The 27,088-nt window shown below is 42.8% G+C and overlaps 1 protein-coding gene across 2 annotated transcripts in view; it reads left to right on the forward strand.

The window, feature by feature from the left end:
* NTRK3 (neurotrophic receptor tyrosine kinase 3) overlaps nucleotides 1-27,088 on the forward strand; it is a 516,845-nt gene that overhangs the window by 418,657 nt on the left and 71,100 nt on the right. For both annotated transcript variants that reach the window (XM_044438931.1, XM_044438932.1), the window contains 2 exons: nucleotides 14,773-14,903; nucleotides 22,197-22,369. In XM_044438931.1, the coding sequence (XP_044294866.1) occupies nucleotides 14,773-14,903; nucleotides 22,197-22,369 (304 nt within the window). The remainder of the gene's footprint in view (nucleotides 1-14,772; nucleotides 14,904-22,196; nucleotides 22,370-27,088) is intronic.

The raw sequence follows: 27,088 nt of genomic DNA on the forward strand, positions 1-27,088 counted from the left end.
GTATTGCAGGGTTCTCCGTTCTCCCAAATCAATGGGAACAGTGAGAAAAAGAAAAGGTCCTAATTTGCTACCAAAGGACAGGTTCTGGGTGACACCAGTGGGACTTTCATGGAATTTTAGTCAATTTCCCAGAAGCATCTGGCTTGTTCTTCCTGTGTTCTTATTAGTGTGGCCACATTCGAACCAGTCCACCCCCCCCCCCCCCTGTCCCCGCATCCAAGAAGAGGGAATTCAATTCACTAAAACAGAAAAACAGAGAACAAAGGAGGACATACATTCTCATATTATTTCCACATGCTAATCCATATCTATACATGCAAATTTAGAGGGGTCATTATATTGTAAATAGAAATACAATACCTCTAATCATAATGTGGAAGGTTGTGGCCACATTATGAACTGTGAGCCTGCTTGTCTACTGTGCTCCTGATTGGTTCACTGTTAATGGACAATGGACCTCTGTAGTTCTTTACCATTGGACCAGAATTGAGCTGGACAGCTACTGACATAGAGGATGCCTTCAGATGGAGGACAGCCCTCCTGCAACCCTTCAAGAAGATGACTGTCAAAGACTGGTCACCTTATCTCTTAACGCATTTTGTCTGGACCGATCATGCTCATGTTCTGTAATGTCCAAGGATGAGTTCTGCAAAGCTTTCATAAATCAAGTGAGCTGGTGCTGGTGCTAAATGCATTCATGTTTCCTGAAGAGAGAAGTCTGGCCCTTAAGAGCTTTGAGCCTGCTACTTAAAAACTCTCAAACCTTTCAGCTCCAAGCTTTATCAGAATTATCCATCTTGGCAATATAATGTTGCAAAGTATCTGGTTGCTGCATTGTTAAAGCGCTGAAAATAGCTTAGTGCACAGGGGCCCAGCAGGAACCCAGAACCTTTGTACTCTCCCGCTCAAGTCTATTTTCAAAAGGGGAAAGCGAGCTTACAAATGGAATCTGGAGAACATGATTCTTTTCCAGTCGAGAGACCTGGGGGTGGGGGGTGGGAATGAGAGATGGGGTTTAGGGGTTAGGAGAATTAAAAACTAGCTGGAGGGGAGAAAACAAGCAAACAAGTCTTGGCTTGCAGAGTTTCCTGCAAAGTGCAACTGTATCATTTTTTAACAATCTTCCCTTCCAGGAAGAGTGAACAGAATGGTCATTGCAGATGATGTGGAGCAAAGCATTCTTCACTCTGGTTCCTCTTGAAACAAACTCCCCACTCCTCTCCCCACCCCAACCAGCACTGCTGCTCCTGCCAGGCAAACAAGACTGGGGGTGGAAAGCAGGCTCTCTCCAAAGACTCCTTTCCCCCACTCAGAGAAGTTTGCTTCCAAATAATGTGTAATTAAATGTGTGGTATCAAATTAATGTTGCAGCTGAAGTGCTTTGGCAGGACGGGATTTGGGCAGGAGTGGGAAAGGGACTGGCTGCTGGAAAAAATATATATAATCAGTCAAAAGTGTACCTTCTCCTCTCTCAATCCCCTTTTTCCTATCCCTGCCAAGCATACAGTTCTCTCTCTCCCACCCTGCTCACTCCACTGCCCCCCCCCCATTTCCAGTAAGTTCTGAATCATGCCAACAAGCTTGAGGGGGATATATATATATATATATATGCATTCCATTTCGCATCAGCTGGATTTACAAGGCTCTGCAGAGTTGTTTCTGAAGTGAAGGAAAACTGGGTGGGAGGAAATTCATTGGAACAATCCAGTAAAAGTTAAACATGTCTAAGCTGCCTTATTCTCCTGGGAAAGTTAAACCTGTAGGACATAGTGGGATCTCATGTTTTTATCTTGACCACCATGTGCCCAAATCTTCCAGTATTTGTTTCTATCTTCCTACTGGTATGATTTGTTTTGCCTGAACCCCAGTCCAGTCCCATCATCCAAAAGCACTTTGGCTACGTTGCTTTCAGCTTATTCCTTTTTGGCCACAGATATGCATCCAGCACCATGCGAAATTCTAGATATAAAGATTGGGGCCACATATGATTTTCTGTCACTGTGTTCTTTGGAAACAGAATGGGGGCAACTCCTTTTTGGGCTGATGTAATGGATACTTTCTGGTAGATGTGTCTGTGATTAGAATGTATATTTTCTCTTTCCTCTCCCTTGCAAAGACTGTCTCAAATGCAATGTTTTGGGGTAAGTGCAATGTTCAAGGGGCATCCTCACTTCCCAAAGCACTCAGGGACCATGATCATGACCAATAATGGAGGGGCAGAAGAAGATGGATGGCTGAGTGGTAGTGACAACTCCATGAGATAGAGTGGTCCTTCCATGGAGTCAGGGGTCCCTACTCTCCTGTGGCTGGCTTTCTAGGGACACATCTTTATGATAAATAGCTGCTTGGGTTGAAAACCTACTCAGAAGAAAAGTACTGGAGGAAAGAAGGGAACTTAGCTAGAAAGATCCATGAAAAAGAGATTATGGGAATGGTGAAGCTCTATTGTCTAGGGAAAGGGGGTGCAGGGGAGAGAGAGAGAGATGTTTCGGTTAATTTCTGTTCAGGCTTTACCCAGTTTGCGTCTTCCTGATCAAAACATAGAGCCAAACAAAATCTATGCTTTAAATTTCTGCATTTCCAAGTTTACAGCAACATTTTCAGATTTTTTTCAAAGTGCATGGAAAACATGCACTTTTGGAAAATGCAGATAAATAAACTTTAATCAATAGATGAATGCATACATTTGAGAGATGAGCTCAACTGATACATATATTTGGAAAAATATGCTTGAAAATATGCATGGATTTGCATCGGAAAACAAAGAGACAAAGCTCAAAATATGAAATGGAGTAGAAATTGGGAAAACATTGATAAGCTTGAGTTCAACTGATTCACATGTCCCTAGTGTTAAGTATCTTTGAAGAGGTATGCATTTGTAATTTTTCAATTGAGGTGTACATTGAGAACCCATGTGGTGCAATGGTTAAGAGCACAGGTCTGAGGCACAGGAGGTCCCTCAACTAACATCTCCACCTCCATTTAGAGACTGCCTAAGTCACCATTCCCACCTGGGAATCCATCACATCTGGCTGGCAGGTACTTTCCATAGAACAGCATGGACACAGGATCTTCATCACTCCTCCCTCTCCAACCTTAATGGAGGACGTCACCAGTTTACTAGCAAAAGGTGCAATCAGACCAGTACACTGATCCAAAGTAAGCATGGTGTCTATTTGTGCCATTTCACAGTTCCGAAAAAAGATGGCGCTTAGCAGCCTATTTTGAATCTGCAAGGAGTAAATCATTTTTTCCCCCCAGTTTATATCCTGCCTCAAGGCAGCTTACATCATTCTCCTCCTCCATCTTATCCCCACAACAACAACCCTGTGAGGTAGGCTGGACTGGGAGTCTGTGACTGGCCCACAGTCACTCAGTTGGCTCCATGGCTGAGCAGGGACTAAAACCCAGATCACCTGAGTCCCAGTCCCGTGCTCTTAACCACTACACCACACTGGCTTTCTTTTGTTGTTGTTCAGCTGTTCAGTCGTGTCTGACTGTAAGTGATCCTAAGGGCCAAATCTCGCCACACTTTCTGACCCTGTGCCACCTCATCCGACTGAACTATGCTCTGGGCTGCATCCTCTTTGATGGAGCCTAACCTCCTTGCTCTTTGGCGACCTGGTTTTCTCTTGCTGCTGAGCATTCCAAGCATTATCTCTTTTTCTAATGAGCTTGATTGCAAAACGTGGCCAAAATACGTGAGTCTTAGCTTTGTTATTTTGTCGACCAGGGATGCATTTGGATTAATATGCTTCAGCACCTGCTTCTTCGTGACTCCTGCTGTCCATGGAATGAGTAGGAGCCTCCGCCAACACCACAGTTCAAATGAGTTGATTCTCCTCTTGTCTAACTTTTTCATTGTCTAACTTTCACAACTGTCAGTTGCAATAGGAAAAATGATCACTTGGACCAATCTGCCCTTGGTTACCAAACTGATGTTCTTGTTTTCCGCAGTTGATTCATGCTTGTCATTGCCATACGACCTAGTGAAATTTGCCACTTTATTTCTGGACTGCAGTGTGTAATCAGTGATCCCAGGAAAGTGAATTCCTCTACATATTCAATTTCCATATTATCAACTGCTATTTTGATGAATTCATTCTGTGCAGTTGTCAAGATCTTTGTCTTTTTGATGTTCAGAAGGAGGCAGAACTTCTAACACACTTCTTTGATTCTTTGTAAAACATTTATCCAACTCAAAAAGCTCTGAATGGTCTTGTGGCAAGACATTATGCTGCTATGGCAAAAAGGGAACTGGATCGCAAGCATCAATTTAAGGGATGAGTTCTTTCATATTAGCATCCACCCTGAGTATACCCACTTTCTATGGTTCCAGATTGGTACCAATCCCTTGGAGTTCCAGCTGCTACTGTTGAGTCTCTCTACAGCTCCAAGAGTATTCACCAATATATGGCTCCGGTGTGTGCACATTTCTGACTTCAAAGAGTACAAGTTTACCACTGTTTTGATGACTGGTTGCTAGTTGCCAACACTCATCAGGACCTATTGATGCCAATCAAAATTATATGCACTTCTCTTCACTGCTTGGGTCTGTTGTATTACCAGCAAAAAAATCCGTGCTTGCTTCTTCATAGACCATCCTGAATATTGGAACAGTTTTCCATCCCATGCCAGCTGGAGCACGCCTACCCCAAGAACAGATGGAGAAGCTCATAGCCACAGCCTCTGACCTTTGTACCAACCTGAGCTTCCCCCACTCAGAGAATTCAGCAGTTACTAGGCCACATGGCATCAAGCATCACCATGGTGCATTATGCCAATCTGTGAATGCACCCGCTCCAGCTCTGGTTTACGAGAGCATCTATACTCAGGTGTGACTAGCAGACAAAGACTCCAATTCTGCCCATCCATATACAGGCAAGCCTAGCCTGGTGGATACACGAGTCAAATCTGTCAGAGGGACTTCCACTCCTACTCTCAAAAGCGACAGTGACACTGACCACTGATGCATCCTCACCAGTTGGAGTGCCTGTTCTTGCCAATACCAGACCCAAGCAACTTGGTCCTGGGATGAAAAAGGACTCCATATAAACCACCTGGAGCTGCGGACAGTGTACAAAGCACTCGTTGCACTATAGAATGTGCTGGTGAGTAGACACATGCAGATAGTTTCAGACAATATCATTTCACTGGATGTTTTGAGGACAGTATGACTGTAGAGCCATATGTGGCTGGCAGCATATTCAGCCACACCCCATTCTCAGTTCACAATTGGGAATTCAACACAGAAACCCTGAACTGCATCCATGTTGCATGGGGTAACCCATGCTAGGAAAGAGACTGCTGCATGCAGCAACTACTGTTCCAGAGCAAGGATTGGCAAGAATTCCATGGGGGATGGCTTCAATCTATCTTGATAACCTCATGGTGGCCCAGGCAACCTTAGTTTCCATCCCTGCTCTATCTCTCCAAACACAACTTCCTTCACGATTCCAAATTCACTGTCCCAGGCATAGGGGAAAATACTACACCCTGATGTCCAAAGGCTTTGTCTAATGGCATGGGTCATTGCTTAATGGCCACAACTACCACCCTAATCCCCCTCCAACTACAAACTCTTACTTCTATCCAAAACTCCACATCTGACATCCAGAATGAAAGTGCAATCCCAGTGCACATTTCCACTAATAACTTCCTGAATGATCTCCCTGATTACTTGATGGCCACAACCATTGACTTGGACAACAGATCCAAGATATTCTATAGGCAGCATTGTGTCCAACTTCCAGATACACCTTTTTATCTAAATTCATTGCTTCCATGGGAAAATCAGAATTAATGGTGGATAGTCATAGGAATTTAGCATGCTGCCTCAGATTTGTCAAAACTCACTGGTAGCAGCTTTCCTGGGTTTCGGGCATGAGTTTTTCCAGCCCCACATGGAATATCCTGTGTGGAAAACTTCTGTTTTACTATCAATGTACAGCCCTTGCCCTTCCTCCTGAGGACAAGACAATTGTTTAGTTAAACACAGGCAAGCATAGAAGAATCTGATAGAGGAGTTGGCTATAATCATGTAAGGGGTGGAAGAGAATTGGGAAGGGTTTTTTTGTTGTCGTTGTTGTTGTTTCATTTTGTTTTGTTTTAAGATATTGACAGAGAACTTCAACTTCTTGTTCTAGATTTACTTACCGACATCTTTCCCTCAACAAGATGCAGGTTAGTGATGAAAAGGCAGTCACAGCAGAGAGTTAACTGAACTGATGATTGCTCCTGGGAGTGCGAATACATTGGATGGAACTTGATGGAAATCAATTTTAATTCAGGAAGGCTAATCCACATAAACCATTGATGAGAAAGCCTGATTTGTGCTACAGTCCATTGTAAGATTGATAGTAGTTAATTGTACTCCAGTTCGGGAAGGAGGATATTGCTCATCAGTATCGTCTCTGCTGGTTAAATCTTGGGTTTGCTGACTTAGTTGTGAATCATTGGAGTTAAGTGGAAGAATCCCCGTTACCTCTCTTCATTCCTTGGGATCATGAGAAATGCCTTCAAAACCAGGCGGGAAGTTGATTAGGAAGGAACACTAGACCAATAAAATGTAATCACAGAATAGTGTCCTTGCCAGGAAAATCAATAGCTGAGATAGGCTGGCAGGGCCCTGTGGAATTCTTAAAGAAACAGTACAAGGAAAAGAACATGGTCAACAGTCTTATACCAAATCGGATTATCAATTTATCTCCTCTTCAGTATTGTTTGTTCCACCCAAAGGAGACAATACTGCAATATCTGGGCTAGTTTTACCTATGGAAGCTCTCTAGGGTTTTAGACAGAAGCCTTCCCCAGTCCAGCTTAAGGAAGTCTAGGACTTACTAGAAGAGAAAAGTTAGGATAAAAGGAGAAGGGCCTTTTCAATGGTGGCACCCCATCTGTGGAATGCCCTTTACAGAGAAGCTCACCTGGCACCTTCATTATGGTACTTCAGGCACCCTATGATGGCCGTTTATTTTTAGCCTGCCCAAGCATCCCAAGTACAGTTTTTGTGCCTTTTGATCATAGCAATCTTTTATTTTGCTGCAAGCTTTTCTTTGTTTTAATGTGTTGTAGTTTCTTTCCTTGCTTAAATTTTATTTTGTTTTATTATTTGGTGTTTTTATTCATAATATGCATTCATAATTTTAATATGGTTTACAGAAAAAACAATGAGTTACTGGGTGGTTTTACAGTGCAATCCCTCAATCAGTACAGATCCTAGAATCTTTTGCATTCAAAGTTAATGTTCTATCTCTGAGCACGTAGTTAAGGATACTTGAATCAGCTACTCTTGTGCTCAACAAAATTCTCCAACTTCCCTCTCAAAGCTCATTCTGACTCAAGTCCACATCAGATATAAAGAATTTGTGAGCGTAAAAATCAATGACTGTTTCTAAATATATGCATGAGTTGTGCACAGTCTAAAACTTGCACATTTTTCACCCATTGAATAAAACACATCTGTAAATGACACATTTTTCATGAACATTACACACATGCACACACACCACTGAATGCTTTTTCATCTTCTTTTCCTGGTTCACCAGTCATATTGCAAGGTTGGAAATGTATGAATTTTGGCCACAGATTTCATTTCTGTCTAAGTTCAATCTGAAAGGTATTGATTAGGTAAATTTTGATTAAAAAGTGAACTGAAATGGATTGCTCAAACAGCTCTAGCTGTACTCCTTACCCCTGTTCTTTATGTTGGCCCTGAAAGGTGGACAGCCCACATATAATGAAGGGGAGGTGAAGGGGAGGGGACAAGTGGGTTTAGGATTTGGAAGCCCAGGGGGCAACCACTTCTAAATTTAAGATGCGGCTGGAGGGCCTCCAGTTCTCCTGCTTTCTGTTATCTCACATGATGGGCAGAGATAGGATTGTCTTCCTGAAGGATGCCTCCAAAAAGAGGAAAGAGGCCAGAGCAAAACTCCCTGAGATGATTGCATGCAGACTATTGCTACTTAATGGTATTCTCAGTCATCTTGCACCTGGCTATGAAGACACAGTTGCCACCAGCCAGAAAGACTGGCTGGGTCTTAGCAGGAAGTTTTTATAGGGGGAGCATTTAAATGTGATCCCTTCCCCCACTCTCACCTGTAATCTAAAGTCATACAGTCCTGCAAGAGCTGCTCTATACATTTCTGCTGAGTATGTAATTGCGTTCTAAGGCACAGCAAGGTGATTGCTAAGTTTCCAGAGGAGCTGTCCTGTTAGTCTGTTAAAGCAAAAACAACAAAAAAATGTTTTTTTGTTGGGCTTTTTGCCATTGTTGAGAACACTTCTCAGCAGGTGATATTTGATTGGGAAATTTCACTTGCCTGGAGATTCGGGGAAAATAATGCATCTTTCACTAACATCTCACAATATATTTGATATGCACTGTTTTTCTTTGGTGTTTCGCTGGCATACCCCAAGTGGGGCTCCAATGCACAGAAGCCCAGTTGTCCTGTGTATTTCCAACTGACAGGATGAACCATCACCTGACCCATTCCACAAGGCATAATTACATGCACAGAGTTGGGTGCCATGGAAGAGCCTTGCTGGAATAGAAGGGGCCGTACCATCCCTTCCGATTAGTCCTGATCACATTTTTGAAGGTTCATTTCTAGGAAAAAAATTTACTGCAAATAAGAAACCAACACAGCAGAGATCAGGATGGGATTCAGTCTTTCTGTCTGATATGCCAGACTGTTGTTATTAAGGAACCTGAAATAATTGGTGTAGTAGACACGGGGATCACAAGGATACATCTTTTCCTCTTCCTCCTTCCCTCCCTCTTCATCCTCTCCCTCATCCTCCTGTGAGGAATGTTGAGACCATCTGCCCCTTCCAAATCTCTTGTGCACTCTTACAGTAGCTGGAAAGAGGAGTGAATTTCCCAGCAATGATATACTGCTCTTTGCTGTAAGGCGTTGTGGGATGGTTTGGTCTTGAATGGACAATGAAGACCCATGAACTTCATTAAAGAATTGCTCCCAGAGCATGAAAACTTCTGGAATTGTTTGGTGACACAGATCAGGAGAACAGCCTACAGTTTTGGACTCTCTTTGGAGGAATGCCTACAGGGGTCTTAGGTTTCCAGGCTGCTCTTTGGAACATGGCACTACAGCACCACCGGCAATGTAGCAGAGATATTACATTCTTTCTCCCTGTCCTTTTTTAAAATACACTGTTGCAAATTGTGTTTCATTATGCAAATTCTTCTTCCTTTTGATCTTCCTCATTTTGGATGATGAGAGCATGGCCACATGAGTGCTAGGAAGTGAAAACCTTGAGGCAGTACAAGGACTATTCGGGGTCCTCCATCACAAAGTTGGGCTGGGCTAGAATCCTGGAGCCCTGCCCCATGGAAGCAGGGAATGCATCTACTTTTTGCAAAATATCTTCACACACTTTAGTTGCAATCACACAGAACTGAGGCTAGATTTATTGATAACCAGTGGGCTACTGGTGAAACCAATAGGCTATTTCTTTCTCTGACTGCTGTGCTTGCGGTCTGTTGTCCAGAATTATGCCTCGAATTATCTTGTTGGCTCTTGCTGTCACCAGTTAATGATGTGTGGCGTTGCTGGGGAGGACAAGAGGCACAACAAAGGATGCCAGGTTGCAGTTCCCTTGTTAGAGAGGCTGACCACAATCCAGTCGAGCCAGACAGTTCTGCTTAGAACACTTGACATCTTTTTGGAACAAAAAACAACAGCTGTTTATTAGGCACAATTCTGTGTGTGTCAGGAGGCTGTAAATAACTTTATGCAGATCCAGCTCCCAGGTGCCCTTGCAGCAGAATCAGTGGGGTGGCAGCCTTGTTATTCATGATTAGCCCTGAAGATGAACGATCTGAGAACTGTTGAAGGCTGGAATAATGGCATTTATATTGAGCTCATGATGCTGATCTCCCTCTCCGCACTCCTGTGTGTGTGGTGGGGGAGGTACCCTACTTACCTTTATTTTCATGCAAAACTGCACTGGGGCTTATTTTCAAGTTTGACTGTTGAGTTCTGGAAATCTTGGGGCATCTGTAGGCTGGTGGCCATCAGATTTCACTTCAATGGAATATTGAAGGTAGGCTCGGGTGAAATCCCCTTCCCATTTTGCTACCCTATCTTGAAGCAGAGAAATGGGATGGCCATTTTGGCAGGGGTATTTTTAGGGAGTGGGAGAAGTATTTCAACACAAAGCCAGGTGTACACTTTTCTTCTTTCCATACTCCCTCCAGATTAAAAATAAATAGGAGAGAGAGAGAACTCCAAGGTCTCTGTCTGCCATCATTCCTCTCCAAAAAGCTTCTGACCATGCTAAATCTTAGGTCAAGACAAAGCGTTTTCCTGGAACTTGAAGAGAGCAATGGCAACTGGTTGTCACCAGAGAGTTTCCTCTCTTTTATTGTGCAGAGAGGAGCCACAGTTTTTGCTCTGCTAGTCAGACTTTTGGTTTGAGACCATACTACTTTAGCAATGCAGTTTCAGGCAAACTCCATGGGACATCCATGACTTTTCAGAATTGGATTATTTTTTCTCTTTTTTGGGGGGGAGAGGTTGCACAAATTAACAGAAGTATGAATCAGTGCAAGAGTGCATCTTCAGACCAGTTCCCTTGCAAAAATCGGGATTCCATCAATGAGCAGATGACAGAACAAAAGATGTCCGACAATCTGTGAAACAGACGGAACAAATTCAGCAAAATCCATACATTCCCAAGAGTCACAATATTGACTGCTAGTCCCTTATTTTGTCATTACATTTATAAAAGTAAAATTAATACATTATATTTATAAAGGTAAAAGTAATTTTATTAATGGTTTGATTGAAGATTTAGAAGGTTACTTCTATTGATGTTCTGACACTTCTTCTATGGTCCCTATCCTCAAGGCAAAATTCTGGTCTACCACACCCACCCCTCCGGCATCTGTTCCAGGAAAATATTTCTGACTGGACTTAAACAGAAGTATCTGCTGAACTACCTGAGTAGCATGGTCCATCCCTCTCTGTTGACTTGAACTGTGTGTTCTGCAAGTGATCGTCTGGATATTTCTTCACCCATTGTTACCCTGCTTTTCCATCAAAATGTCGCCCAGAGCAGCTTGACGAACATTTTAAAGACTCCAGGGACACAGTCCCTCCACTCAGCATTGTAAGGGAAATGAAGAAAACAAAAAAGGAATAGGGAGGACGGAAGAAAACTCAGGCATCACATCTTTCAGTTACAAGAAGTATTATTTTATTTTATGTTGTGTCTACCATTCAAGGGTAAATAGGAGCCGCTTAAGAAGAGGAAGAACCTATATTGTTAGGAGAGCTGTTTCCCTTGCCTCCTTCTGCAGCAGGCTGATAAAATGGACTGCAGCCTAAAAGAACACCACCATTCTCCAGACACTGAGTTGTGCCACACACATAAATCAGAGGCAAGCAAAACATCCATTGTTGAACTAAACTAGAACCACAACTGCTTCAAATTTGAGCACAGTTCTGCAGTGTGGGCTAAAATAAAGCTGAGACAGAAGGGACTTAGCCATTTCCTGCTCCCTCTGAATTTTCATATTAGTTTAATCTGATTTGGAGTTGGAATAGTTAGAAATTTCTGCTTCATCATTTTTCATCCAACACCACAGGGTGCTTTTGTAGCCAAGTAGGTCCATCAGGTTCAGAAATGGGCATGAGTAGCAATCTGGTGGCTTCTGTACATTTTACACCAAAACTTCAATGAATCCCAGGTCCACACCAGTTTGCATACCTGTTGGCCTATAATTTGACAAATCATGGCCGCAGAAAGACTAAGTAGTGGGTCTGTATGAAGATCATAAGCAACTCAAATATTACCATTTAGGAATGGAAAACATGACTCCCTTCTTACAGCAGTTTGGGTTCAATGTAAGGCAGATTTTTTGATTTACTTATTTATTTCATATGAGGAAACCAGATTAAAAAACTTTTCCTTTTCAATTATGTGCACAGAATGTGAAACTTTCATAAAACTATCACATTGATACAACAGATGCTATGCACAATAGACTTCTCTGATTCTTAATGATTCTAAAATCTACAGAAATAAAGGATCACATGTTTGGGAGATGTCAGGTTGAGTGACTGTATGACTTCCCTCTGCACATAGACACATGTTGTTGTTGTTAGTCGCAAAGTCGTGTCCGACCCATCGTGACCCCATGGACAACATTCCTCCAGGCTCTCCTGTCCTCCACCATCCCCCAGAGCCCACTTAAGCTCACGCCCACTGCTTCAGGGACTCCATCTAGCCACCTCATTCTCTACCATCCCCTTCTTCTTTTGCCATCTACTGTTCCCAGCATTAGGCTCTTCTCCAGGGAGTCCTTCCTTCTCATTAGGTGGCCAAAGTATTTGAGTTTCATCTTCAGTATCTGCAAAGAGCAGTCAGGGTTTCTCCTCCAAGACTGACTGGTTTGATCTCCTTGCAGTCCAAGAGACTTGCAGGAGTCTTTTCCAGCACCACAATTCAAAGGCCCCAATTCTTCGGCACTCAGCCTTCCTTATGGTCCAACTTTCACAGCCATACATTGACACACACAAACCCTTTGCATTCACAAAAATAGCAACTAGTAAATTAGAGACTGACACTGTTCTGTGATGCCCTGAAGATTTACTGAAAGCCATGTTTCTTGAAATGCAAAAGTGTGCAGTTGTCATGAGACATCATGAAAACTACAAAATCCATGATGCAGTGCAAACACGACAAAACTGCCTGTATACCGATAGCTGGATCATTTGCTAAACAGATAGGAATAGAAATGCTATCAAGATTTCCACAGCCACATTCTCCTTACCAGTTCTGCCTTCCACATTTCATCTCAGCCACATTCTGCCTACCAGTTCTTAATATTGCTAATAATATTGGGGTTATGCTTTTTCCTAAACAAAGAAAGAAGCCTATTAAAAATAATGAGAAAGGTCAGTGAGGATTCTTGGAGGAAACTCCATTAATTACAAGGAGCACTATTTATGAAAACTGTCACCATCACTCTCCCCAAATAAGCAAAGATGCCTAGTCTTGGTAGCTTCTATGCCAGCCCATAATCTTCTAATTAGCAGGCTTAATTGTCTGAAAGCCACTATGACGTTTTCTATCTCCAACCCTTTGCCTTTTTCATAAGTTGTACTGTCCCTGGGTTTCTCCATCAGACCACATCCATCCTCCCCCTAATGAAGATGAGTTGCTTTTGATCAACATGGTATTAAGGGGGAAATCTTGCTGCAGTAAGCTGGCATTTCTTTGCTCTGTATGAGAATACCCCATTTCAGGAGCCACCAAGACATATGCACCCTGTGTGTAATACTAAATGGTACTCACGGGTATGATGATCTTTCTAGGGGGTGTGCTTTTTAGGTGTGGGGGATGCCTTATTTGGAACTACACCAGAGTCAGGCTGAAGGAGATGCATAATCATATGCCTTCTGAGGGTCCACACTACAGTTTGGATGAACTTTCTTGAGAACTGTCCCTCCAGGATCTACAGATTGGCTCTTGTTCTCAGCCTGGTCCTGCAAAGTGAGCTCAGCCAAGAGAAGGTCTGTGCAAGCTCGTAGACCCCCAGTGGCACAACTGGAAACCTTCCCCACCCACTACTGCCAGCAGTATACCAGAGTGGAAGAAAGTCAGTCACCCATGTGCATTTGTGGTGCTGCTCTTCTGTGCCACTGCTGTACCAGGCAGGGCAGAAGGTCATCATGAGCTTGTGTGCCAGGAGACATTCATGGGGACTGACTTTGTGCAAATCCATCTTTACATCCATCTTTCTGCTCAGGTTCTTAATCTGCATTTCTAAACACAATTTAAAAATGGGGCCATAGGATGCAGTGGGACTCATGAACATTGGTGTGGGGAGTAGAAATTGTCAGTATTTATGTTTTTATATACCACCCCATTCCCAAAGGTTCTAGGCAGTTTACAAGAAATTGTCTCAGAAAACTAGGAAAGGTAGAAGATATTTCAGTGAGAAAAAAAATTGACCAGGATGATGGAGGTAAAGTGTTACATGTTATGATGAAATGATTAAGGCTGTTATTTCAATCTTTAAAACTTTGAAGATCTGCATTAACACAGAAACAGTGTGAGTCAGAAGGGGCCTCCTGAGCCAGCTAGTCTGACCCCTGGCTCCAGACAACTCCACTCATGACATGCCCACCATGTGCATGTCCAGCCTATCCTTAAACACCCTCACCACTGGGGCTTCAACCACCTCCCATGGGAAAATAACCAAAGAGATTCTTCACTTGCAATGTCTGTGAGGTTTTTTGTTGTGATGCATGTGAGATCCATCCTAAATATTCTGCAGGGGCTGGAGTGGGGGAAATTGGGGTTCCTCCTGTGGAAACGAAGAGCATCAGATGGAGGTGAATTCAATAGCCTGGGGATCTTCGGTGAAGAAGACTATGGCTTTGCAAATTGCAAAGCCCTGGAAGGCGGTCTTAACAAGGAGTGATGCACTTCACAAGTACTTAGAAAGCTTTGACTTTTTTTCAAAGCTGAGGATATGTAGAGAAACAGCTTAGAATGTACAAAAGGCAAATTTTCAGTTGCTGTTTTTAAAGGACATTGTATAAAATGAAAATTAATGAGAGCCTGTTATAAAGAGGGGTAAGAAATTATTTGTTAGCTTTTCTTTGTATTGATGCCGACTAGTTGGACTAGATGGCCTGGGAGGCCCCTTCTGACTCACTCAGTTTCTATTTTTCTACGTTTCTGTTTCTATATTAATTCATGTTTTCCTTCCCTTCTATCCCTCCTTGCTGTCTGCAGATGTACAGCATATTAAGAGAAGAGACATCATTCTGAAGAGAGAGCTTGGCGAAGGTGCTTTCGGGAAGGTGTTCCTGGCTGAGTGCTACAACCTCAGTCCCACGAAGGACAAGATGCTGGTGGCTGTGAAGGTAAAAACCCAAGGACAGTCATGCTGAATATGAACATGGCACTTCCCAGCAAAGGAGAAACTGTCTCTTTGCCTAACTTTGAGAGCAATTTGGAAGCATCCGCAGATGCAGAATTATGTGCCAGTTACAGTGGAACTGAGGCTCACGGGAGTGAAGTACCAGTACTTTTTGATTACAGGGACAATGGCATAATATCCACCCCCCCCCCCCACCCAACCCCCCCCCCCCCCACTTGCTCTGAGCTTAGATCCTCACAGCAACTGGGGTGGAGTAGAATTTCCTGGCAACAGATGGTATACGGAGAGAGAGAGTGATGGGTGAGGGAGAGTGCTCAACACAACTGCCTGCATATATGAATTCCTTGGGGTGTCTTATCTGAACTCTCCATTCTGGAGCAGCTCTATCCACCAAGGGACCATCCATGTATTGTGGATTACAATGAGAGATGCACACATCTTGTTAAATTAATTCTAGGTGTGTTTCATATATTGCCAGGATATTTTATTTCATTTTCCACTCATTGACAAAATAAATTTCCTCCCCATGTTCATGCATATTTTTCCAAATGTACTGCACACTTTGAAATGGGCACATTCTTCTCCAAGTGATTCAACTGTATTTGTCACCTTTCTCAAACTTGCCTTTTACATGACCATTTTTCGAAAGCACATTTTTCATCTGCATGTTTTCAAACGCTTTGTGTGTTTGCTTTGATCCATGAATTATTTTGCAAGCCAGGAAAGTACAGACTTTTCCCACTGATTGCATCTGAATCCATGTTTGATCTGGATGTTTGTAAGCTTCTTTTCCTTTTACTTCATATGTAAATGCAGGCTCGGCAGGGTAGCACCCTCTGAAAATTCATTCTTTATTTTTGGCAGGATGTTCTCCCTGAAAAGGAAAGGATAAAGAGTCTTAAGTTAATAACATTCATTGCTATTTTCCCAAAATGGGAAAGAACACCTTGTAGAAGCATTTCAGGTTATTATAACATGAGCTTCTTCCTGAACACAATGCACAAAGTAATGGTGTACCTCTACATATTCAGAAAGAACCGGCAGCTGCTGTAGCTACTTATGGTGCAGTCCTAGGCACTTCTTCTGGCCTATGTCACTTTCAGAAAAGTTCATAAGTGAATTTCTGCATCAATATGCAATTGATAGTTATTTAAAAAATGGGTTTGATCTATGCATTAGTCCAGTTGCAAATCAGGCTCATTCACTTCACAATAGGGGCTGAACAAAATCCTCAATGCTGCCTAGGTCCAATGTCAAAATTAAGAACAGAAATTAATTTACTTAAATTCTTCCACTGGAATGCAGAAGGGATGGAAGGAATACAGAACACAACACAAAACACAGTGGAACTACAGAATGTAAGCTGCACAAATCTAGAGCTTGTAATCTGCATGAGTTTACCCATTACATAGCTCACAGATTTAAATGTATTTTGTGAAGCTTGTGATGAGCTTTGCAGGAAATAGGAATTAAGAAATGTATAAGTACAAAAATGTGCATCTTTGAAAAAATGTTCAAACTTGATTTAATCAATGAAGACAATTTGTATATTTTTTTAAAAAAATAACAAACCTAATATATACATTTAGAAAAAAGCTGCATGAAAACATGCACATTTTGTGCAAAACCCCCTCAAAAGCTTACAATCTTACCTGGACATGAGTTGGCATGCATTTTGAGGTGACATCTCAATGCATCAGATTAAATGCTGAGCATGGGGCTGAAAACAATGGGGACAAATAAAACAAACATGGTGCTCCTGTGAGCAGCACTGAAACAAAGCAAGGAAACAAAAAGCCATGCAGAATCAGACCATGTTCTTTCTAGTTCACTCAGTGGCCAACCAGTTATCTGTGTGAAACTTGCAAGAATGCAAGTCTGGTGGCACCATCCCACCTGGGTTCCCCAGCAACTGGGGCTCAGGGATATATTTCCTTTGATACTAGGATATATAATCATCATGACTAACAGCTATTGATAGCCGTCTCCTCCAAGCATGGTTCCTTTAAGTGAGCAACCATCACTTTATCCGGTAGTTGCAACAAATTTCAAACTTTAACTACGTACTGTGTGAAAAAGTCCTTCCTTCTATCTGTCTTGAACCTCTGCCCATTCCTCTTTATGGGATGTTAACCTCGGGTTCCACAACATCTCTTATTCTCCTATATATTTGTGACTTCTGGAAAAGTGAGCTAAATCAGAAGGTGTTTTCCAGTGTTCTCTAAGATGCACACAGAAAAGGGGAGATGAATTTAGTGTGACCCTAGTGGAGGAAAGTGTGTGTATGTGTGAGAGGTGTGAAGGAAGGGGGAGAGCTCTATTCCTCTTAAGGTGTAACATCAACATCATTAAGATATTAAATGACTAGAAGTAACTGAGAGGTTGAGATGAGGATGGATGCTTTGTCAGCTGCCCAGTGTGCTCTCATCTATCTAAATATCTCTGGTCAGGCTATTCCATAAGGAGTGATAATTAAAATATAAGCATGGAGTGCCTTGAATGGGACTGGGTAAAGGAATAAGGCAGAGATATGTGTGTGTGTGTGTGCGCGCGCGCTTAATGCCTGGGCTGTTTTTTGGGGGGGGAGCCTCAGTTATCAAATACAATTCCTCAGGACTGCACTTCATACCTTGGCCAAAGATTGCAGCCTAATATGACTAGATTCACTTTCAGAGTCTAATTTGATAAAGCAGGACTTTGAAAGACCCATCAAACAAGATGGCTTTAATTTGGTATGGTTCTTTTTAAAATTATTGTATTCTTTCTACTGCTCCATTCAGGCTGCACCATTCACATATTCTCTCTTTCCTTGTCTCACTCTCTCTCTTGCTCTCTCTCTCTCTCGCTCTCTTTCTGTGTGTGTGTGAGGTGGAGGTTAAGAACCTAGTCCATTACCCTTCTCCCTTTGCCAATCTAATCTGATCATGGAGGCAAATAACATTACTACAGTTTATTGCTATTTGTTCAATACCTCAATCCAAAAGAATGCCAGAAAGAGCTGGCATAAAATAGTAAAATGCAACGGAACCTGTTTAAAGCCAATGAGAATGTCCATCCATCCATCCATCCATAATTGGATTTCGGCAGAATCCTATGACCAGTTAGCACTCTCTGCTTGGCCACAGGAAAAGCAGAATTCCACTTACAGCCTCAGAAAAGCCCTCTGCCTTCAGAGAAGTGCTCTCTTGCCTTCTCAGCCAGTCCATGGCTCTTCCTATGCTGGTCAAACCCCTAAAGATGGGAGACCATCTTCAGGACATGCCCCAGAGGGTTGGAAAAGGAGGAAGGGAGAAGCACCGGCAGCTTCCACCAAATCCCTTGGTGAAGGAGGCCCTTCATCCTCTCCTCCTCACCTCTTTGCCTGGACATTTAGGGGGAAAACAAGCAGATGGCCAAAATTGCCCATCATGATGTTTTTGAGCACAAGGGCAGTCCTCACCTCCGTATTCCTCCCTCCCTCGATTGGTTGACTGCAGCCTTGTGAGTCCAGAAGGTTACAGGCAGCCCCGTCAGCTTGCACCCTTAAATATGAATATCTGTGTCTTCATCCTATCAGAGCTCCAGAGCAATGTTCAACCAAATATCATATTTCACAAAAAATCATGCATCACAAAACTATAAAGCAGCAGATAACAGTGCAGTAAAACAAAAATAAAACAGTATGTCAAACCCTTAATGGTACAATGAGGACATTGAAAATAAATTATAATACCTGGTGTCAAAAATGATTGCACCAAGAGAATTTCTTTAGTTCGACTCAATGATAAATCAGTGCACAGATCTCAAGCCAGCGTTATGATCCATTAACCACCCCTTTGCAGGCCTTATGGAACAATAACATTGTCACCAGGCTCCTAAAAGCCAGGAGAAACCAAGAGCAAGGGAAGGGTGAAACTTTTACTCAGTCTGTGATTTTCTGTGATCTTGCTGAGTTCAGACTTTCTGAACTTCTACAGAAACCAGAAGATAACTGAACCTCAAGATCAGCAATTTTATGAGCATTATGGGAAGGTTCATTGATTTTAAGAATGTGCACGGAAGTGAGACTATTAGTGGGAAAGGGCACAGAAAATGTACGCATTAAGAGAAATGCACACACTGTCTAGGGGGAATGCATGGCTTTCACAAAGTGGTTGAAAATGCACATACTGCAGAAACATGCAGGAAAAACTGTGCAGGGTTCCCCCTCCCCACAATTCACAAATTGCAACAAAAAATTGAAAAGGATGGAGAAAGTGAAGAAAGCCAGTGGGTTGAATGCAAGCAAACCCAACAGAATACTGAACTTGATGGGTTTTCTCATGGTGGGAATTCCATCATGAAGGGGTCACTGATGAGAAGGCCCTGCTTTTCATAATCAGCTTTGAAGCCACTGCAGCCATCTGAAGCTGGGCCCTGGTTGATGAGTTAAGTGAATGACAAAGGTTGTTAGAATGCAACTGAGGACTTGTGATAAATGTTCCTCCCCATGGAAATAAACCAATCTGTACATTGATCACTAGTAGATTAAGACAAAGCTTTTATCCTGCCATTTTGTTGTTGCTAGTGGCAAAGTCATGTCCAACCCATTGAAACCCCATGGACAACATTCCTTCAGGCCATCGTGTCCTCCACCATCCCTCGGAGTCCATATCCTGCCATACTTCTTTAAATATTACTTTTCTATGAGAAGATAATGTTAGTGTATGGAAAAACATCCAACCATGTGAGCCTTGCACCTACCAGCTGAAGTGATACTACATGTTTATATAAATGAGTTAACATTTGATCTTGGGGAGGGGGATTGTGTGTTTCATGAAGTAGCTTGCAATAAAAGTGAAAAGATGCAACAAAGCCCAACAAAAGAACACAATACAGTATCCATTAATACTAGATGAAAGCAGGACTGAAGTAGCCAGAACAGTCAGGCTGAAACGGTGCTGCCACCTGTGGAGATATAGCTGGAAAGAAACAGTATTTAGCAGCCATTGAATGACGGGAAGAATATCTGATGAATCTCAATCAGGATGGAATCTCAGAACCAAGGCCCCAGCATGGAGAAGGCCCCGTTTCTTGGCCACATGCACCTGATTTCAAATGTGAATGGTTGGAAAAAGCAAGGTTTTCCAGGAACAGAGCAGCAGAGAGGCATCCTTCTAGCCTGCAGCTCTGGACAAACACTGGGGCTTTTTGAAGGGGCCACATCATGCATTGTTAGCCCCAGATCGGGTTTCTTTAATCACCTTGAAGGAAAGTCAAGTGATGGAGGAAAGTCATCCAGATTGCTACTGCTGGGGAGGTGATGGTGCATTACCAGACACTTGTAATCTTTCAAATACTCTTTACTATTATATGTTGGCTCTCAAGTGGTCAAACACTGTTGCATCTTAACTCTCAAATGTTTAACTCTCCGTTAGGATGGCTCACAAAAACCAGTAGCATCTGGTTTCTGATATGAAATGAATGCTGAATATTTGACTTCTAAATTCACAAAGAAGAGTTACTGGAATAAAATAATTACACCTTCTCTCTGACACCCAGTCTTCATGAGGAAACATGCAGAAGCCAGGTGTAATCTACTTTAAGCTAGTTCTTTAAAAATCCTCTCCAGTTACAATTTACAAAATTACCCAATCACAGCAAAGCAGGATGTCACTGAAATGCCATTTTCAATAAGGATACATATGTGATTCTTGTTTTTTTCAGGAAATAGCTATATACTACCAAGAATGGAAGCAACCTTTTGAAAATATGAGGACAGAATTCTGTCTCTGTCCCCATTTTAGTAGTCTTTTTAATGATCTACAAAAACAACAACCTAAAAATATAGCCAGGTGCTTTGATCTTCAGAATAAAGGCAGCACAGTCATTCCTTCCAAATAAAATATTTGATTGCTTCAGGAGTTATAATAATGAGATATTGAGACCTTTCCCCCCTCTTTCATGGGATTTGGGTTCTGACTGGCTAGAAATGAGTAGCTGCTATTATTATTAGAGGGCTGCTTGCTATCCTCTCAGAGGAGCTGGAAGAGGTGGGATGAAGAGACAAAAATGCTACCCATGGTAAAGCTTTCACAATTGGTGGTCTTCTGGTATCATAGCTCTGAATGAACCCGAGCATCCACACTTCAATCTAACCCTCTCTCTGGTACACCCGTTTTCTTAGACATGCCTTCAAATAGTTGTCATTAGGCTATGCTGTGTGTGAATATGCAAAACCAACTCATCTTACTAAAACTGGCTTTAGTTACTTGATAAATACATCTAAATTTAATTTCAGTTTCACATTAGACCCAAACAAAGTGGGTGACTAGGAAGAACAGCCTGTTCTAGTGGTGGACAACTTATGGCCTTCCAAATGTTTTTTCCAGGAACTTAAATTAATCCTTACCAGATTGGCAATTTCAGTCTCATTAAGCTTGCTGGGAGTTTTAGGTTAAGGTCTGTCCATTCTATTTGAGCTCCATCTCTCTTTCTCTCCGCTCCCCCCACCACCATCTTTCTGTCTCTAGCTCCATCTTAAAAACTACAGATGTGTGTAGTTTTTCTGTGCTTTCTTCCTAAGGTGTGCGCTAACTTATGCATTTTTATATGTATGATTAACCAAATAGTGGTCTGTACAATTTTTCCATGTATTAATACATGGATTTTGTATTGCATTAATACATACTTTTTGTTCCCTTAATTAATGCACTTTTTGCACTAAAGCTGTACAGAGATGGACAAGATAGGCATTGATAGGCATTAGCAGTGGATGAGCCAACCCTCTCCCATCTTAATTGAGAATAGATTTGGCTCAAGCAAATTACTTTCCTCCCCTTCAGGAAATAATCTGTATTATTTCTCAAACCCATTCCAAAAATTGGGTCGACCCACACTCCCAGTTCAAAAGAGTTCCAGGATCCCTTGAGCTCTCTTACAATAAAGGACATTTGTCACTAGGACCACCATGAAGTGCATCTTAGGAACCGGAGACAGAACCACTGGGAATTGTAACCTCCCATGGCTACTAACATGTTGCAGTAATTTGGTGTAACATTCCTCCACAAGGAAACTGTGCTATGATAGCATTCTCCTCATTCCTTCATAAGGCAAAGCAAATGTCCAGTTCAACCAAGGAGTTATTTGCACACCATAATAAGTTACCACTTGATAAATGGCCATTTGTGTTCACTGAAAGCCAGCTGAATAGTCCATAAAATAGCGGGATGAGGCAGGGAGTCGAGCGAATGCAGAAGTCTTTAAGAGAGTAAATTGTTTCCCCCAATTTGTCTGTGCATCCTCTTCTTTCTCTCAGGCTTTGAAGGACCCAACCTTGGCTGCCCGGAAGGACTTCCAAAGGGAGGCAGAACTGCTCACTAACCTGCAGCATGAACACATTGTGAAGTTCTATGGTGTCTGTGGTGATGGAGACCCGCTTATCATGGTGTTTGAGTACATGAAGCATGGTGACCTGAATAAATTCCTGAGGTAATCCAGAGATCGTGGCTGGTTGGGGACAGGGAGACAGGGAGTCCCTTGACAGATTGGGGGCTTGGAGGGAGATGATTGAACAACAGCTTCCTCTGATTTTAGCTTCTCACTTGGAGTCCAGGTTTTGGGAACAGAAATGGTAGCATTGCTGTGAACCTCCGAGAAGCCAATAGATAGGATGTATGATTAGGGGAGAAATTTATTCAGCTGCCATTTGAATATGAACTTACCTATTTTTATAGCTTCAAACTACTATCCCAAGCAAAATCAGTTATCCTTTGAAGCTGACACATTTCCAAATTTAGCAATGGACTTCCCCATTGCATATATTAGAGAGAACTGGGAATTCAAATATGCATTGCAATAGGACAACTGCTTGCAAAAATATGTATATTGGAGTGCAGAAATGCATCAAATGCATGGATATAATATAAAATTTTTAAAATAACATAAAAATAAAAAAGGATCAATGTTCAGGATGAGCTGCATTTAAGACTTGAGAAATCTGTGAACTGATGAAAAACTGATGACCCTAAAGCCCTAAACGGCTTGGGTCCTGGCTACCTGAACGAGCGCTTACGTCCGTATATGCCCGACCGCCCTTTGAGATCTGCGGGAGAGTCCCTTCTCCGGGAACCCTCCATGAAAGAAATTAGGAGAGTAAGTACCCAGAGGAGGGCTTTCTCTGCGGTGGCACCCAACCTATGGAATTCACTCCCCAAAGAGGTCCGCCTGGCTCCGTCGTTACTGGTTTTTCGGTGCCAGGTAAAGACCTTTTTATTTAAACATCATTTCAATTGTTAAAACATATGATCTGGCCAGGGCAACTTCTTCTTCCTTCTCTTTCTCCTCCTATATTTTTATTTTATACTGATAATTTTAATTTTATATTTGTAAATCAATGTATTTTTTGTATTTTTGTATTTAATGGTAATTTATTATGTACTATTGTATTTCAATGTATTTTATCATGTTGTAAGCCACCCCGAGGTTTCGGCAAGGGGCGGCATAGAAATGTTATAATAATAATAATAATAATAATAATAATAATAATAATAATAATAATAACCTAATTTAAGACAGGAAGGAAAAGGGAAATAGGAAAATATACAGAGAAATATACAGAGGTTGACAAATGGTCAGCAGTTAGCTTGAGTAGGAGGTTCTAGACCAGAAGCTGTGTGTTCACTTCAGGATTGTGTTTGGAGTTACACTTTGGATTGCTTATCTTTCCCATGGGACAGCCACACACCAAGCCAATAATTTCTGGTTAAAATCTTGACAGTTCCTGGCAGAGACTGGACAATAGTTGGCTGGACGTCCACATGCCCACCATGTGGATGTTGGCTGGACATGCACATGGTGGGCATGTCGTGAGTGGAGCCGGCTGGTGCCGGAGGTCAGACTAGATGGCCTGGGAGGTCCCTTCTGACTCGCTCTGTTTCTATGTTTCTATGTTTTTGTAATAGGCTACTGCTCATGAAGCAGATTAGTTTGTCATACCAGACACATTCAGCTGCATAAGGATTTCAGTGTTCCCTGGAGTCGTGCTATCTCATGCTGGTCTTGAATGGAAACTCCCTGGCCAAGAAAAGTTGGCTGCTATGGAGTTCAACTCTCTCTATATATGAATGTACAGAATGCTAGACTAGATGGGCCCTCGCTTTGATCTTTCATGGCTATTCATCTGTTCTTAAATATGAACCAGAACACCGTGTGCCATCAAAATTCATAAATTTCTTAGGTGTACAATTCAGTTTTCAAAAACACACACCAAAATGCATATGTCTGAAGTATGTAGAATAATGTGCACGTTGAAAATGTATACAAAATGCATAGTTCTGCTTCATTCAGATGAAATCAATGTTCAGTTGATGTAGAACTGAGATGGAACAAATTTAGCATTTAAGAAATGAACACCTGAGTGGAACAGAACTTGATTTGCCTATGCTCTGAGTGTGTGCGTATGTGTTCCACGTGTTGCTGTGGTACCAAATCGTGTTATGAATGAGGACAGAGGCACATCAGCATCAGAGGAGGGTCTTCAACACTGGGCAAGGTGCTGGGAAGGCTACCATGCAACCAGGCCAGGAGTGAGAGGGAATATCTATCTTCAAGCTTTGTTTATTTCAATTTGCTTCCAGAAGAAAGAATTATTCATGGCTTTTATTTGTACTCCACATTTCTACCAAGCAAAGTGCCATTCAAAATTGGTTGAGAAGCACCCAGAGGATCTTGTTGGCAATCCAGACCCTTTGAAAGCCTGCAAAACTGGACTTTTCAGGCTGTGGTAGCAATAGAGGGGATTTGAAGCATCACAGCTCTTGATGTATCTACTTTATTTTCATTTCCCAAGCCCTGCAGGCCTGTTTGGGGTCCAGGCAACTTTGAGAGATTAAATGTATTTTCCAAGTCACTCTGACAAGCTAGCAAAAAGCCAACAGCTTTGTTCCACTAGATTTAACAAAGGCATATTGACATATTCACCCTTATACAGCCAAGGTCAAAGACATCCTTTGCTCCAGCAGGATATTTTCCCCCATCTAATGTAAATTCTAAGTGTGGGGTGTTGTCTAGAGACACTGGGGGAAAATGCTGAAGCCCTGTCATGCCTGTATATCAGGGTCCAAGCACAGATTTGACCACCACTGATGACCGTTGACAATGGAGGAGGGGGAAACTCCCAGGAAGTGCTTTTTCTCCAAGGAAGATGGCAGTGTGGAGGGGCAGTAAGGAAATCTGTACAGGAAAGGCCAATTGGGGAGAGGGTGGAGAATAGAAGGGACTGTGTGTGCATGGATATGTGCATGCACGCGTTCATGAGAGAGTGCAGGGTGGCCATGATGACTTTTGGAGTTGATATACCATTTTGGTGGCTGTGACCATATGCTGAAGTATTACTCCTGAGGGAAAGTGACCTTGAAAGGAGAAGGAGTGCCCCCTACCCTGGCTATCAGTCCTAATGTCTGCCTTTCCTAGTCTCCCATGGACTCATTGCCCCAGAGAAACATTGTCCACTGCTGCCCAATGTAAGCCCACCAAAGTTCTACTTCTTCAGACACATTCCTGTGGTCAGCAGGTGCCCACAAACATGCAGTTCTTGAAGTGGTTCTGTTTCACACATGGATTCAGCTGGTGGATCTCCAGGTCTCAATGAAACAGAGATACCTTCACCCACCTGAGCCTTTGCCTCTGTCAAGAGATGCCAATTTTCCTCCTATTACTTTGTTTGGCTTGGTTTGGACATTGAGCTAGACTGAACTGGGAGAAAATACTTTGGCAGTGGAGGTGACATAGAAAAATAGAAACAGAGTGAGTCAGAAGGGGTCTCCCAGGCCATCTAGTCTGATCTCCGGCAACAGCCGGCTCCGCTCACGACAAGCCCACCATGGAGACATCCAGCCTATCCTTGAACACCCACACTGATGGGGCCTCAACATCATCTCATGGAAGCTCACTCCACACCCTCGGGGTCCTGACAGGAAGTGCTTCCTGGCATCCAAACTGAACCTTGGCTCCCTGAGCTTTGCTCAGTTGCAGCGTGTCCTGCCTTCCTCTGCAGGGGAGAACAGGTCTCTACCCACCTCCATGTGACATCCCCTCACATACCTGTATGTCGCCAACATATCCCCTCTGAGTCTCCTCTTCTCCAGGCTGAAGAGACCCAGTTCCCTCAGTCTCGCCTCATACCCCATCCCCTACAAACCAGCCACCAACCTTGTGGCACTACACTGCACTGACTCCAACCTGGCTATAACCTTTCTGTAATGAGGGGCCCAAAACTGAACACAATACTCCAGTTGCGGGTGCACCAGAGTCATGTAGAGCGGTAGTAATACCTCTCTTGCTCTAGATGCCACACTTCTGGCTATGCAAAAAAGGGTGGCGTTCGACCTTTTGACCACCACATCACACTGCTGACTCATGTTTAGCCTGCAGTCAACCAGTACCCTGAGGTCCCTTTCACAAGTGCTGCTCTCCAGCCACTTGTCACCTAACCTGTACTTATGACAGCTATTCCTATGCCCCAAGTGCAAGAACTTGCACTTATCCACATTGAACGCCATCCTGTTTTCTCCTGCCCACTTCCATAGTCGGTCCAGATCCTTTTGGATCTGGAGTACCTGCTCCTCAGTTGTGGCCACTGCTCCAGTTTTCGTGTCTTCTGCAAATTTGATCAGCAGACTGTTCACCCCTTCTTCCATGTCGTTAATGAAAAAATTAAACAGGATCGGCCCCAGGACAGAGTCCTGGGGGACCCAGCTTGTCACTGGCCACCATCCCGATGATTCCCCGCTAATGGCTACCTTCTGCTTTTGGTCAGTCAAGCATGCCCTAATCCACCGGACAGTGCTTTGGTGTATCCCAAAACTCCTCAGTTTCTCCACCAGGATATCATGGGGCACTTTGTCAAAGGCCTTGCTGAAATCCAGGTATACCACATCCACTGCATCCCCTTCATCTAGCCATCTCAAAACCTTGCCATAGAATTCCGCAAGGTTTGTCTGACAGGACCTGTTTTTGCGGAAGCCGTGTTGTGTGGCTGTCAGCCTCCCTTCCCTACCTAGCATCACTAGATCTCTCTCCATTATGAGCCTTTCCATTGTTTTTCCTACAATGGACGTAAGGCTAACCGGTCTATAATTCCCCATGTCCTTTCTACTACCCTTTTTGAAAATTGGGACCACTGATGCCACCCTCCAGAGGACTGGAGGG

Source organism: Varanus komodoensis, unplaced genomic scaffold (genome assembly GCF_004798865.1).
Source record: "Varanus komodoensis strain SLA01 unplaced genomic scaffold, ASM479886v1 scaffold33, whole genome shotgun sequence".
NCBI classification, from domain to species: domain Eukaryota; kingdom Metazoa; phylum Chordata; class Lepidosauria; order Squamata; family Varanidae; genus Varanus; species Varanus komodoensis.